The 16,355-nt window shown below is 37.5% G+C and overlaps 1 protein-coding gene across 2 annotated transcripts in view; it reads right to left on the bottom strand.

The window, feature by feature from the left end:
* The window catches only part of GPR155 (G protein-coupled receptor 155), a 44,510-nt gene that overhangs the window by 20,974 nt on the left and 7,181 nt on the right, over positions 1-16,355 (bottom strand). For both annotated transcript variants that reach the window (XM_027590432.2, XM_027590433.2), the window contains exons 3-9: positions 10,179-10,578; positions 8,068-8,233; positions 7,015-7,170; positions 4,957-5,040; positions 4,252-4,369; positions 267-351; positions 88-178 (exon numbers count right to left, since the gene is read on the bottom strand). In XM_027590432.2, coding sequence (XP_027446233.1) covers positions 88-178; positions 267-351; positions 4,252-4,369; positions 4,957-5,040; positions 7,015-7,170; positions 8,068-8,233; positions 10,179-10,578 — 1,100 coding nt within the window. The remainder of the gene's footprint in view (positions 1-87; positions 179-266; positions 352-4,251; positions 4,370-4,956; positions 5,041-7,014; positions 7,171-8,067; positions 8,234-10,178; positions 10,579-16,355) is intronic.

Genomic DNA, 16,355 nt, shown 5'->3' on the forward strand with positions numbered 1-16,355 from the left:
AAAATAACTTTTAATGTAAGTATAGCAAAACACAGGAACAAGCGAAAAAGAGATGTTCCCAAGAACAGAACTGTAACCTCTTCGTACCTGCTCCTTTCCATAAAAGAAGGCTGAGTCAATGCTGTCTCCATTATGTTTTCCAGTTATCAGAAGAACACCAACAAGAAGAGCAGGAATTCTGTGATAAGGTTTAGAGAAAGAACGAGAGGATGAAGAGTAACCATGTATATGGAAACATGTAAGCCAGCAGAAAACTATCAACTTACCCCCAGCCAGATATTATGATGATTCCAACAGGAATTTGTACACTCTCTCTCTTTTTCAAAAGAAACAAAGAAATTGCCAGAAGGCCTAAGAACAAGAAACAGAAGTTGAAAGGTAGATAATTACTCTCGATGTTGGTCAGACCTCATAGAATTTTAACCAAGCTTATTTCAATGATAGTCTGTGGTTTAGGCCCTAGAATTTACTCTTTCTAAATAAATACTGTCCCCAATATTTTGAAGCAAGTTTGTCTCAAAATCATTCGTGTTTTCCCTCCTGTATTATTTCTTTACTCAAATCTTCTTGTTTTATATATGAAGACGTTTTCAAAATCCCAAATCAGCTTATTCTTTTGACCGGTGTTGGAATCTATATATTTGTTAAGAAAAAATTTTAACTGGATACCAAACAAGTCTAAAAATAAAAATACCCTCACTCTGCTGGTGCAAAGAAAGTATAGGCAATTCTTACCCAGGTTTAATTTTTGGAAAATGCCCCAAGTCTAAAGGACAGATCTTAATACAAATATAATGTAATATTAATATAATATTAATAATACAAAAACAAATGTTTTAAAGCTCTTGAGCGTTCCTTTTATCTTAAACCCAATTACTTATACAAGTAACATCCTATTTAATAAATCCTACATAGTTACAGAATCTTAGAACTTCAGAGTTGGAGATCACTGTTTTAAATTAACACCTTCATTTTATAGATAGGTACGCAAGGGTTTGCCCAAGCCACATAGCCAGCAGAGGGCAGAGCAGGACTACAAACTCTATCAGTTTTCCTAAAACTCAGATCCATGGACCCCCTTGGGTTCTTAAGACATATTCTGTGGGATCTAGAAATTTCTGTGAGAAATTTTAAGCCTATTTGGTATATTTTTCTTTTTTTATTTATAGATTTTATTTATTTATTTGACAGAGAGAGACAGCTAGAGAGGGAACACAAGCAGGGGGAATGGAAGAGGGAGAAGCAGGCTCCCCGCCGAGCAGGGAGCCTGACGCGGGGCTTGATCCCAGGACCCTGGGATCATGACCTGAGCTGAAGGCAGACGCTTAACAACTAAGCCACCCAGGCACCCCGTATTTGGTATATTTTCAATGATAATCATCTAGATGCCCATCTTATAACCAAAGCACTGTCTCATGATCTCAGAGCTCACATTTGGTTTAACATTAAGTTTGAGCCAAGTGAAGGCCAAATATCACAACACATGGTCCAAGTGAAGGTTCTGTGGTAGTCTGAAGAGAGAAAAGCAATGAGATGAACCAGTCATAAGCCCACACAAGAAAGTAAAGGCAAGCCACGCTAAAAAAAAATCCTAACCAGAGAAATGAGTTCCATTTTACATTTCAAGTTGTGATTCAGATGAGCAAAACAAGATCCTTTGTCATGTCATGAATGTTGCTAATTAGAATTACTGAGTTTGTAATTGGGACTCTCATCTGTGAATTTGCTTCGGTTTTAAAGCTGTATATTAGCTATAGATAAGGAACTCATACCCAGACCTAACATTGTACAGATTAAGTAACACTGTGCTAGAATAATACAAATGAACATGGAGGCTCTTGAGAATTGTTTTTCTTTACAGGGCACCCACACCTTACTCAAGCTCAAGAGGTATTTTAATACCCCTGCTCCTTCCTAAATACATTTGTGCACTCTATAGTTCTAGGTTTTCAAAGTGCCAGAGAAACAAGGTACACAACAGTGTGCCAACTGTTATGGTAGTGAGGGCACTCTTTGAAGTTCTAAAGGTCATCATTCTTGCCTTATGCAAAGACTAGCCCTGGGTCTCTCTTGGTTTGCTGGCAGAAGCTGTGTGAGAGTTCCTGCTTGAATCAGTTAAACTCTTTGGGTCTCATTGAACTCATTTGAAAAATAAAGAACTTACACTACACCAGTGTTTCCAAAGTGTAAGGGACTATAGGTGGTATAAGGGTGAAATTTTTTGACCAGTTTTGTATTTATTTTAACATGTATGTGAAAAACTAGCACACGAAACCTGGGATTTTATTAATATAAGGCTCAATTTATTTAAGTAAAAAAAGTGAGTGAATTTTAAGGAAAAATAAAAAAAGGACAAGTGGCATGCAGACACGGCAAAAATTGTGAAGATGGTATGCAAACGAGTGAAACTGAAAATGAATGAATGGGATGATTTAAAATGACACTTTAGGTCTAAAATTCTGTTATAGCATAATAATCTCACGGTTAAAGGGCACCTTCACTGGGATCCAGGAATTCAGAACAAGGTCTCTGGAACACTTGGGGATTTTTGATACACTGATCTATTTGCTGCTCTCCTATTAATTAACCTTAATAAACCTAAGTATTGGAGATCAAATTGCCCATCTGTATCTGGGGAAAAAAAAGTCTTCAGGCCCTTTTACTTGACATCTCCTGAAAACTCTAATGCTACACAAGATGTGTCACTAGCTAGATCCCAAGACCTGACCTTTACTGCTCATTTGCCTGTACCCATATAACTTTGTCCCACATTTTTCCTTAAGTTCTTCTTTCCAGCTTAATTTAGGCAAAGGACCCCACAGGCATAACATCGCATGATGCAAACTGAAACTACCCCTCAAGCAATGGAGGAAGCAACAGGTGGCCCAGGCCACCCAGACCAGCTTGAGCAAAATCCCCAACTCGCACCTGTGCAGATGGACTACGGAGGGACCTCTGGGATGACCAACAGGCACATCTCCTTAACGTGCACGTGTGACCTGATGCCCACATCGACACATACGATGACAAGTCTTCCCTATCTAAATATTCACCCTAACCCTAGACAAAAGGAACCCATTCACCCTTGCTCGGGGAGTCACAGTTTTGGAAGTTATTCCCCATGATCTCCTTATTTGTAGCAAATAAAGTTTCCTTTGTGCAAAAACTCACTTGGTGTAGTTTCTACCTGTGACTCACCAAGGAGCGAACTCACGTTGGTTTGGTTACAGATACATGCCTTTAAAAAGCACACACCTTCTCCTGTTTGTACTGAATTTTTCGTTCTATAATTCCTCACCACATTGTTGCTTCACTTCAAAAGGCTATTGACTTAGATGAGCCCTGCTTTTGATCTTGAAGGCATGAAATCAAAGGCTTGTCCCTTGAAGCCACTTCCTGACACCTGCCTCCTAACAGTGGTTATAATCAGCCCTACCGTGCTACAATTTCCTTTTATGTGCCATTGCATAGGTTCACATTTGTGGTGTGAATGCAAAACAGCCACACAGAATGTTTCACAAACATACCAGAATGTATGCATCCAAATTAAACACTCTACTTCAAAATGACAATATGCTGAAATATTTGAATGTCTTTTTTGGAGCCAGTTGAAATGAGAAATAGTCTTTCTTACTGGGTACTCTTGTATTTCCATACCCTTTTATTCCTTACGTTTCTTGTTCTCCTATAACCACTTTCCTTGCTGTTTAGTAATATAGTTCTTGTTGTTGACTGCCTACCGCATACCAGGCATAAATATCCATATCCCATTTAGTTCTCAAATAAATCTGTAAGGTGTGATAACTCAGTCTCACAGATGAGGAAACTGAGATTGCAAAAGTTAAGCTACCTGCTGGAGGCAGAGACAGAATTCTTCACTCAGTTCAGCTGCACTCTTGATAGTGAGCTCTCGGACATACCTCACATGCCTCATACATCTCTGCCATTCTCTCCCTCCTTTCTCCACTTGCCTCTAGTACCTGATCTCTTGCTGTTTCCAAAAGGGAGCTGTGCTGACCGTGGCCAAGAGCCAAAGATTCCAAGGAAAAAGACCCATGTGACTGGAAACCCCCTGCATCCGGGCAGAAATAGAGTACTATTTCTCTATACCGTGGAAACGGAACTTGGCTTTGCACACTGCCTGTGCTAGTGAGCAGAAGGGCCTGAGAGGATGCATTAGTCCTGGATTACGAGACTTCAGATAGCTTCTCACGATGGAAGACCTCAGTTTCCGTTCATGATCCATCTTACCTGTCCACAGGTAGGTACTATAGAGGGAGCTGTACAATAAAACAAACACCAGAATTTGTCCAACAAAATTTTTTTCTTTAACGAAATTCCAGATCATCATTCCGGCACAGACAATAGACTGCAGAAAAAATTATGAACAAAGTCAGTCATATTCACGGGAGTCAGACAACTGTTTTATTCATGGCAAATTCATTGTAATTATTCATTTTAAATAACTGCTGAGTAATTATCATGCTAGCTATACTAAAACTTCAAGTTTTATGATAAAAGCCCTTCTTATAGTCTTTACCAGCATACATATTCAACTAAAACAAACAGCATTTTAAATACTAACCCTATATTTAGTAATGGTTTACATAAAAAAAATGCTAAACCTCTTCCCATTATAATTTGAGACATGCAAAGATTTGACAGAAGAATAAGATTGTAAGAGTTCAATTTTTAGTGATTCAGTTATTTCTATCAAAAAATGCAAAATTATCCCTGAACGCCACTATTAGCCTCAACTTTCTACAGTTCAAGACCTATGGTGGTGTATAATAAGTTAGGGATAAATTAATTGTAATCAAGTTGTAATGGATTGCAATTGGTAAAAAAATACTTTCAACTTTATAACTGGGAAAACCCAGCCACATAATCTTCTCCTCTGTAGTAGAATAATCAATGAAAAAAAGCATAGTTCTAAGTATCTGTATGTTTACTAACCTGAGCGATGAGTAAATTAGTTGTAAGCATATGAGGGAGCTGTTTATATTTCTTACTCAAAAGAAGAATAGCCAGAGACCAGATCTTAAAGACAAAAGGTTCAAAAGTTATTCAGTCTCCTTAACCTTCATAACTACTTATCAAATAACTCATCAATTAGCTTCTTTAAAGGATTCTCTTTATCTTGGTTCAGAAAGAAATTCCAATATTTTATTTACTTTAATCTGCCTAGTTCCCCAAATAATATTAAGGTAAATTACCATACCCAAAGAACAATAAATAGCATGGAGATGCAATAACATGGATGGACCTAGCGGGTATCATGCTAAGTGAAACAAGTCAGAGAAACACAACTACTATATGATTTCACTTCTATGTGGAATCCGAATAACAAAGCAAAACAGAAACAGACTCATAGATATAGCAAACTGCTGGTCACCAGGAGGGGGAGGAGCTGGGTGGCAGGTGAAACAGAAGAGGTGGACTGAGAAGTACAATTATAAAACAAGTATGTCCTGGGGATGTAATGTACAGCATAGGGAACACGGTCAGTAACATCACAATAACTTCGAATCATGACAAATGGTACCTGGGCTTATCACAGGGATCATTTCATAATGTATAAAAATACTGAATAACTACGATGTACTCCTGAAACTAATAATCATATGTCATTTATATTTTGGGGAAATCAAAGCATGGAGAGATCCTATCGTAAATTAACTCTTCAAAAATGACAGGGTTGGGACGCCTAGGTAGCTCAGTCAATTAAGTGTCTGCCTTCAGTTCAGGTCATGATCCCAGGGTCCTGGGATCAAGTCCTACATCCGGCTCCCGGCTCCGCTGGGAGTCTGCTTCTCCCTCTGCCTGCCGCTACCCCTGCTTGTGCTCGCTTGCTCTCTCTCTGACAAATAAATAAAGAAATAAAATCTTTTAAAAAAACGACAGGGTCTTTAAGGACTAATGCCTTGATCAAGGCCATGTTCTAACTTCCCCTACCTTGGGTGGCTGGGGTAGGACAGGCTCACAGTCAACTATTTAGGAAAAGATCTTTAGTGGGAGACACAGTTACAGCGCATTCTTCCAAGTTTTCTTCTTTTGACTCCACCATTGGCTCATGCGGTTATCTAAATTCCAGGCAGTCTTACTTCAAACAATGCAGATAGCCCAGCTTAAGACGAATTGTCTTGCATTCCTCTTATTTATAAGGATTGGGTTTCTATTCTCCCTCTAAAGTGGCCAGCTAAGTATGCTGGGTGATTTCCTTCTTTCTTCTCCCCTCCCTATCAATCAAAATTTCTATCATCTCTCTCCCTAGACTGTCCTCTTATCAAAGAGCACAAATTTTAAGAATATGTAACAGAAGTGAAATTTCCCAAAAATTACATTACACATTTATTTGTTGTCCATATACATGTTCACCTCTACCTCCTTCCTTTAACAATAAAGTTGTTTTTTTTTTCCAGCCAGAATACTGCTTGAATTCCATAAGCAACTCGAGCTACAAGATACTCTAGTTGTCAAATGTTTAAGTATTTAATTTGAACTAGATTTCTCTCTCCTTTTTTTTTTTCCTCCAGAAAGATTCATTAGCATTAAATGGGTGGTTGGACATCTCTCCCTACCCCATGATTCTACAATTAGCTAATACTAATAGTATTCGTAGAGCGATGTGCCATTTGCAGATGCTTTTCACATATATTGTCATATGTAATCCTTAAAAAAAAAACCATGGAAATAGGTAAAATTTGTATCTCTATGTCCTAGCTGAGAAAACTGGAGCTTAGAAAGGCTGAGATATACAGCTAGTTTGTGATAGCACCGAAAGTCAATCCAGGTCTGACTAAATCTCATGCCTCGTCTGCTCCACGACCCTAACTTTCAAAAGGAAAGACACAACTCAGAAGGCTGATATTACATTTTATGGGCAGGCTTTAGCTTTCACTCTTGCATAAGAGATTTTTAAAATAGATTTTTAAATCCCTAACTTTCTGTTACCAAGCTATTTTCAAACTCATTCTGTCGTTTTCATTCATATTTACAGTGAGACGTACTTACCAAGGAGACAAGGCTGATAATACTTATATCAAAACTAACATTCTGGATGGCATACGCCAATGGCTTAGGGTCCATAGTGGGGAAGGTTAGTAACCAGGCAGAAACGTACATGATTGGTGCAGACACAAATGTGCTTATTACCATCCCTGAGGTTATCTGCAAAAAATGAAATCAAATTGAGAAAAGGGTCATAGTCTCAATTAAACAATGACCCCTAAATTTTAAATAGCCACAGCACACTAAGGCATTCTAAAATAAAAGCAAGAGTCGGGAAAAAGACATCATAAATTCCAGCATGTTCTCTAATACTATATTCCCCCTTTCTGAGAGTCCTTAAAAGAAAACACAGTTAAGTTCCTTTGGCTCCTCTTCCACTCTACGCTCAATTAATATTTGCACATAACCAGAACTAAACATCCCAAGCTGATGGTTATCTTCTAGGTTCTAGAAAGTAAACCATATTAATGATCTAATTAAACTGATGACCAGTTTCCTTCCACACTATTTCATAAAATACAGGGCAATAAAATCAATTTGAAAAAAAAAAAATCACAGTAAACATTTTACAGATTAAATAACAGAACTAACCTTTGTTAAACAATTTAGTTCCTTCAGGTTTTATTTCAAAAACATTTAATGCTATAGATAACGTGCAATATGCTTAGACACTGTTAATAATTTGGTGTTAATTGATTTTAGCTATTTACTGCAATTGATTATGTGGTGTTTTACATCTGGTGAATTAACAGTGAATGAAACAGATTTTCTTTTATCTAAAATTTCAAAAGTTACCATTCTATAAATAACCCGTAGGTTTCCACAGAAGTACAACAATAAAATATTTAAAACTAAAAAAGACTAATGAAAAAAGTGATGACTGAGAAAAGACCCCAGATTAAATAACTATTACCTGATGTTACATGATGCTTCCTTATTTACAGTGAAGTAGCTTTCACCTATCAAATTCTCATAAAAGAAGGCTGATTTCTGTGTTTTAAAATTTCATTTTTCTACTAACCATACAATCGAACTTAGAAAGTAGTATATACATACAATCTCTACTTCCATGTTGAACTGTGTTGCAAAGATAGCCACTCCTGGTGCTACAGGAAAGACACCATACAAAAATGCATAATTTGATAAACTTGTATGGTTCACTACACTGTCGCCCTTGTCCAAGAGTTCCACCATTTCTCTGCACAAAAGTGGAAGCACCAGGCTGAAAAAACAAGAAATGGGTCATTCACTTGATATCAAAGTATGCCGGTCCCCAAGGGGGCGATTGTTATACTGAACTTGGCATTAGGTTATTCTTCTTCTCCTGCCCAGAAGGTATATCTATTTGCATGCACCTATTCTCTGCATGCCTACTTGTGAACATTTTGAAAGAATCAAGAGTTCAACTTGGAGCCACTTAGGTGTAACAATATTCTTAAAAAAATGCTTTCAAGGGCACCTGGGTGGCTCAGTTGGTTAAGTGACTGCCTTCGGCTCAGGTCATGATCCTGGAGTCCTGGGATTGAGTCCCGCATCGGACTCCCCGCTCGGCAGGGAGTCTGCTTCTCCCTCTGACCCTCCCCCGTCTCATGCTCTCTCTGTCTCATTCTTTCTCTCTCAAATAAATAAAATCTTTAAAAAAAAATGCTTTCAACATCAGGGATTAGGAAGAAAAAAACTCAGCTTTGGTTCTACAAATCATTTTCTCTCAAAAAAATTTTTAAAAGTTATAACTGTAGTTGCTGTTTCTTGTTTCCTCTACTAGAAAATTGAAATGTTAAAAGAAAAAAAAAGATTGATAATCTGAGCAAACTTTTTTTTCAAGAAAATTACCAAACTTCTTTTTGGAAAGAACCCCTGATCTTTATCATGATTTGGGGTTTAAATGGTTCAGGTGTTGATAACAGTGCGACTCGATTAGACTCTGAAAGCCAGTAGAAAAACAGGCATCTTACAACTACCTCTTCATCACTGTAAAGACAGAAGGGTTTGGCAGAGGAATTGAAACAACCGAGCTAGAGCAGAAAAGTAGTGAAACCCAGACCTGGTGGAGAGTCAATTATTAAACAAATCCTTCAGGATTCCATAGAAAGAGCATATAAGGGAAGCTGAGCTAATGAAGCTTTCCTTTAAAAAGACCGAGGCCAGGGTTGGTAACATTGTCACAGTAGCACCTAGAGATATGCTCTAGTATGGAATAAAAAAAACTGCTCTTATCTGTATTTTTTAATTTAAAAAATAGATAAAAATATCTAATAGGGATCAAAGACACAGAAAAAAGATTTTTTTAAGAAAAAAGATCTTTAAAATGAGAATATTTAAATACTACTTCTAAGTTGAGGTTGACAATACTATTAACATTAGAACCATATTTATTACTGCGGCAATACTAATACTTTGCTTCCAATGAACATAACACCACACCATAAATAATTTTCAAAAGTTATATTCATTTTTATTATTTTGAAAATATAGACACTATTTCATATTGCACTGCTTTCATGAATTTAACTGCCTATACAAGAACTAATTTCAATAGTTAAGTATGCCCCAAGTGCCTTGGGGTAGTGTCGCAGTAAAATCATGTCACCTACACCATGAAGTATAACTCCATGGCTAATGAACTAAGTAAGCTGAAGAACTGTTAATTAAGGAACTAATAAAAACTTTATTTGATAGGCTAGGATTAGATAGTTGGTAATCATTTGCATGGACATTCCTATTTAGAAAGTTCGACCACCCACTGAATTATAGAATATTTTGCCCAAATTTATGAAAAAAGGCTTCATTCAAAATTATTGTTTCCATCATGACCAATAGGGTTTTAAAAGATTTGGAAAAGTCAGAAATCCTATAAAATTTCCTTTAAAAATATGATCAAACTGGGACATTAGGAGATATTAAGTAAAATTATATAAAAGTTAAAGGGAAACCAATTGTCTTTATCTTCTGGCAGTAAAATGGAAAGAATAACCTACACAGAATAAGGCAACAACCTTCCACAATATACCAACATCACATTTTCCTTTAAATCACAACTACTCAGTTAGGAGGGAGTATTACTATCAGATTACTTAAAAGAGAAAATAGTTGCAGACACATTTAATGAACTGGCTAAATAAGACTTTCACAAAGTACAGTCCCCCAGTTAAATAAATGAAACTTACAGTTTAGCTGTGATGAGAAGAATTAGTACAACAAATGCTGACTTCTTCAGTTTCTTTATTTTTCCCACCATTGTAAGACCAAGATAAAATAGAGCTGCTCCAGAGAAAGAATTTGCAAGTCCATCTAGAAAATTTTCCATATATACGGGCACCTTTTGATCAAGAATAAAATTGAAGGCAATACCAATGAAAACCATAAATACTATTGGATTCTGTAATACACGCAGAAGTCCAAGTCCTACAATTTTCACTTTGTTTTGAGAAGCATTTTGAGTGTCTTTCCACTTCTGGATTTCACAGAAGATAAATCCTATAGGGTTCAACATCATAAGAGATATGGGCGCCACCAAGTAAATGTACTGGAGATATTCTGGGTATGTAGTTTGGTATAAAGCTTCAACTGCAAAACACGAATTAAAACTGCTTTAAAACTGATTACCACAGAAATGCATTAATAAATTATGTACATAATGTTTTTCATACTTAATTATAACATTATAAGTTAATATAAATAGTGCACAATGACCTCATTAGTCTACTTTGGAAAAGTAAATTTTAGTAATAAAGCTTATAAGGAAGAAAAATACACTATATTAAATGATATTTAGCCTATAAAATGATAATCGATTTTAAAAAATTGTTAGTGAAGGGTGCCTGGGTGGCTCAGTCAGTTAAGCATCTGACTTCGGCTCAGGTCATGATCACAGGGTCTTAGAGGATAGAGCCCCATGGCAGGATCCTCACTCAGTGGGGAGTCCGCTTCTTCCTCTGCTCCTCCCCCCTCCTCTCTCTCCTTCTCTCTTAAATCAATAAAATCTTTAAAAAAATATATTGTTTGTGAAACCCACTGATTTTTACTATGTAGAGGCTAAGACTAGTCTCAAAAAAAGGGCAGAATCGTAGAATTCTTAAATTCCAAATACAAATCTAGTAAGGAATTAAACATTTAAGTAGTAATAGCAACAAGGTGGTTGTGGTTTGATTCCCTTGAGAGACGTTTCACTGGAGTGGGGAACCAAAGCCACACTACGGGGGTGGAGGAGAGAGTAGGAGACAATGAATGAAATAAAGAGCACTGAAGGGATAGAGTCCAAGCTATCATGGAAAAGAAGTGAAGATGGCAAGTGGCTCTCAGATAAAAAGCAGAGGAGTCAGGGACTGGAGGTCCCTCCGAAGTCCAAAAATGACGAGTAGTCGGAAGGTCAGGAGTTGAGATTAAGTCAGATAGTTGAACTATTGCACTTAATATTTCCCAGATGCCTAGGTCCAGGATGTGCTGTGGGAGTTGGTGGCTCAAAGGGAGTAGAGGAAAACATCACTGGAGTTGGAGAAGTCAGGGACTGAGAAGGGACAGGGCTTAATGGGTAGTTCACATGGATGCTAAAGTCAAATAAGCTAATGGCAGGGGCGCCTGGGTGGCTCAGTGGGTTAAGCATCTGCCTTTGGCTCAGGTCATGATCCCAGGCTCCTGGGGCTGAGCCCCAGTGTCGGGCTCTCTGCTCAGTGGGGAGCCTCCTTCTCCCTCTCCCTCTGCCTGATTTTCCCTCTCCCTCTGCCTGCCCCGCCCCCTGCTTGTACTCTCTCTCTGTCAAATAAAAATATAAAATCTTTAAAAAAAAAGATAATGGCAAAACTTGGGGGTCAAGAAGATGACAATGAGTCAGATATTAAAGTCTTCACCAAATGAGGAGGAATGATCAGAATGAGGTCAGCAGACGACAGCAGTGAGGATGAACAGACTAGGTAGGCAGTATGAACCCCAAAGAAGCAGTTCCTACAAAAGAGCAGAGAATAATGGCCTCGCAGAGGTACAGATACATGGTGGCTATGAGCAGGCCAGCTCCGCCCATATGCAGGATGCAGGTGAAGAGAAAATAAACAGCCTCCATTTGAGGGGAATGAAAAGGAATGAATGCCTTTAGGAAGACCCAGTGAAGATGCTGAAGAATTAGGAATGAAAAGGTGGATCTAAGGAATGTTCGGGAGTGGAATATAGTAGAGTCATGTCAGCGCACATTTAGCTAACACAAATTCAACTACACTCTCTTAGGAAAACAAAAGATTCATTTTTCCCCCCATAAGGCATGTTCCCAAATGCAAACTAAATACTTCACTTGTTCGCTGAAGAAAAACAATGCTAGAGAAAAAAATCTGGCTGTGTTAGACTTATGAGAGATGGCACGATATACACAGAGTATGTGTGCTGTATTTTGTGGGTGACTTAAGGGATTTTTCGAGGATGTGACCATACATCATGACTTTAGAACCTAACCAGTCATAAAATAAGTCTCCTTGGAAGGGGGGTAGGTGGGTTGGATTAGATTTCTAGCTGTTTGTTGGTGGACATGACAGTTGGTGCCCTGGTCTTGGGTTGATCAGAGCAACTTAGAGCCTTGGAGTAAGCAACCTGGTCTCCAGGCACATTTTTGGCAATGAGTTTCAAAATTCAACCTAATACATACAAAGGATAATTCACAGATGATTGGAGGCTGAGAAAGAAAGATTAAAAAAAAAAAAAAAGAATAGCCACAGTCACTAGCAAAGACAGAGGCAATCATGTGAAAAAATGTAAAAGATTAGATTTCTCAGTTTACATTAAGATAAAGTTACACAGGTAGGAAAATATATTTGTTTACTTAGGATACGTAGGTTCAGTTAATGTCAGGCACATGTCCTGTTAAAGTTATGTAACTAGATTATATAACCTTTAGAGGTCTACCTGGTTCTCATTAGCTAAAACTTACTTTTGGGTAGGATTCCATTCCCTTTTTTTATCAGCTAAGCACATACAGGGGTTTATAATATCCCTGAAATGAAGCAGAGGCTAAACACAACATATTTGATTACATAAAATTTCACAAATTCTTTCCACTGACTTCCAAATTAGATATACGAGCTCTATATCTCTTAGTGGTTTTCTTTCATGTTTCATAAGGTTTCATCTTTTAAGTAAAAAAAAAAAAAGCATCACTTTTGATAACTATTTCTAGATTGCTCCGCTCCTTCTGATCAGGTATTCCATCTCTAAGAGAAAGGCTTCAATACCTGCCCACCACTCAATTTTTTATTTTATTTTTTATTTTATTTTTTAAAAGATTTTATTTTATTATTTGACAGAGAGAGAGACAGTGAGAGAGGGAACACAAACAGGGGGAGTAGGAGAGGGAGAAGCAGGCTTCCCGCCGAGCAGGGAGCCTGATGCAGGGCTCGATCCCAGGAACCCGGGATCATGACCTGAGCCGAAGGCAGACGCTTAACGACTGAGCCACCCAGGTGCCCCCCCACTCAATTTTTTAAATAGAGAATATATTTTGGAAAAGCCTTGTGTTTTCAGTCTGAGTTCAAGAATTTTCCCTAAGTGGCCAAAATAAAATGCATAAGGTGTTTCCTTTGACGACTTTCAGCGCACAGAGACCCTTAGGTTAATGCCTTTTTCTAGAAATTTCCTTTCCCGGCACTCTAGCACTTAATCACCATCTGATAATGGACTTTAGATTATTTTAAAAGTTCAATGCAAATTTGAGCAGCAGTCTTATTATCTATGGCTAACCCACCACCAAGTCCTCTCTTCTTTCGCCAGATCTTTTCTATTTTCTCCTCTTGAGCCACTAGTCAAAAATCTCAAAATTGGACTAATGTGTTTACCAACTTATATTCTTTTGGTTTTTCTTGACCACTCCCTTGATCCATTTTATTCACTGCTGACAATATCATCTAAATCTTAACTTTCAAAACTTCTGATTTTCCCACCGTTCTCACCTCCCACAAGAACAGCTATAAAGCTGCTTTTTTGACATTCACAGTCCAGTCTCTGCAATGGGTCCCTTACTCAGTTCATCTCTCACTATTCCTTGGGGCAAAGCCTCCAGCAGTCAGTTTAATACCACTGTTACACCGGACTAACACCGGGTTCATAATTACGAGTTCAACATGCTGATCATCATTCCCCAACTTCTTGAAGTCTCTCTTTTCTTACCTAAATCTTGCCTACAGTTTAAGGCCTGTCTCAGGTACCAGTGCTTCCCCCCAGTCTTCAATCTCTGTCATGGACCTCCCCGCCTCTGGATGGCTCTGGCGCCTTGTTTCCTATTAGTGCCCCCTCATCCCGTTCTAAGTTCCTGGAAGGCATTGCTTCAGAGCCCCCAGGCCCCAGCACAGGGCTGAGCAAATCTGAAAATACTTGCTGAATGCAATTAGCACATCAATGAATGTCAAAGTTTTCAAAGTAAAAATGTATTTTGTAACACACAGCAATTTATATCTAATTGTTCTCTCTTAGACTTGTTTCTTTTTATACCCTTTTTTTTTCTTTTTTCACACTGAATATTTATAAAGCAGGTTACTAGTAGGGCATTTTGAGTCAGGTGAACAGGTAGATGAAGGTAAAAAAGGTACAATCTACTGGGAGAGCAAAAATTGGGAATAAGTAAATAATGGTCAAATCACGAGAAGCACAGGGTTTAATGTGGAAATTTCAGTCCACTTCTGCCATTCATTTGCATAAAGTTACAATATTTATCTATTAATTGGCAGTGCTTTAATTACCAATCAAAAGATGGTTTTTCAAATATGAAAGACATATATGAAAGCAGTGACCTATACTAACAAATTAGATTTATAATGATTATATCAACTGTTAAGTTCTAACTAATTAACAGTTACAAATAAAGCTCTTGGGGAGAGGAGAGAATCCTACTATGAGGAATTAAAAGACAAAATTAGCCACCCACTGCGGCTCCTATTTTGATTCCTGCCGGGCTTCAATCCCTAGCAAACAACACAAAGACCCAGACAAGATCATTCTATTATTTAATGGCATATAGTTAAATGCTTCATTTCCTTTCTGTTTACAGCTCAAGCACTAGAACATAATTATGATTAGTCAGGGTACTTATGCTATCAGCATTGTTTGAAGAATAAATTATAGGACTTAAATATGCCTTATTAGTATCTTTTAATGACAGAGGTAGGGAACCACTCTGATTTTCTGAAATCTACATTTCACCTTGGTAGATTCTTGGTGTCTTCTTGAACTCGTATTTCTTAAAGTTACCTTTGAAAAGAATTGTTCTAAAAAATAGCAAGCTTCTCTATGAGTCTATTAAATGCACTGTAGCATTCTGCCACTTGAATATAGATAGATCATTTCAACATAAGTTCATAGACTGTTATAATTGGCATAATATAGAGAAGAAGGAAAAATGAATGTCTTTTTTCTTATTCATTAACTTATCTGCCTTCTCCCAAGTCACCTGTAAATTGGACTGATATTTTGGAACAAAAGCAGTCTTAAAAAGGACATTTCTCATAAGCTATGATGCTTATCTGTTAACAAGAGAGTGGGAATTCCTGGGAGACATCACATAACAAACAGAAAGAAAGGGTCTTCTCTCTAGAGACACAGTCTTCTCTGTTCATCCCGAGAAAGCCCAGAAGGCAGATGGGCATGGGCAGCAATAATAAAGAAGCTCACTGGAGCAGATACACAGCCCTACAGCTCTGTACCCCACCTTCCAATCTGCAGATATGTGAGAAAGCACTTTTGCGTATACTGTTGGTTTCTGGTAAGGTTATTGTCTACAACCTAATACTACAAGAGCTCTTAAATTATTTGTAATTTAAAAACAAAAAATGACAACTCAAAATTTACAAGGATAATCACATCAGGGAAATTGGACTAGCACACTGCTGGGAACATGATTATTACCAGATTCAGTGATCCAAGGTGGGACATTAAAAAAAAATAGTGATGAAAATAGCTGACTACATTTTTGATTTGGAGATTCTGCCTTAACATGAAAATGCGTGAGCTCATCTAATAGGTCTTTTTCCACTGCTACTCATTTTATGGAATACCTTTAGAATAATATAAAGATAAAAAAAAATCGTTGATTCGCTCTGCTATTAATGGGTTACAGGCTAGTTAGGTCTTCTAAAGATTAAATGGGCATGTTACATAACTGTGTGGCATAAGAGAATGCCTAGGATTTAGAACCAAAAGACCTAGGTTTGGATCTCAGTCACATTAGCTGTGTGACCTGGGATAAACAATTAAATCTCTGTAAGCCAGTCTCCTTATTTGAAAATGAGGATTAAAAATATCTGTCCTACCTCAGATAAGTATATAAGAAAATACTCTATAAAGTATAAAGTTACAAATGTTAGTTCTGTTTAGTT

Source organism: Zalophus californianus, chromosome 3 (assembly GCF_009762305.2).
Source record: "Zalophus californianus isolate mZalCal1 chromosome 3, mZalCal1.pri.v2, whole genome shotgun sequence".
Taxonomy (NCBI): domain Eukaryota; kingdom Metazoa; phylum Chordata; class Mammalia; order Carnivora; family Otariidae; genus Zalophus; species Zalophus californianus.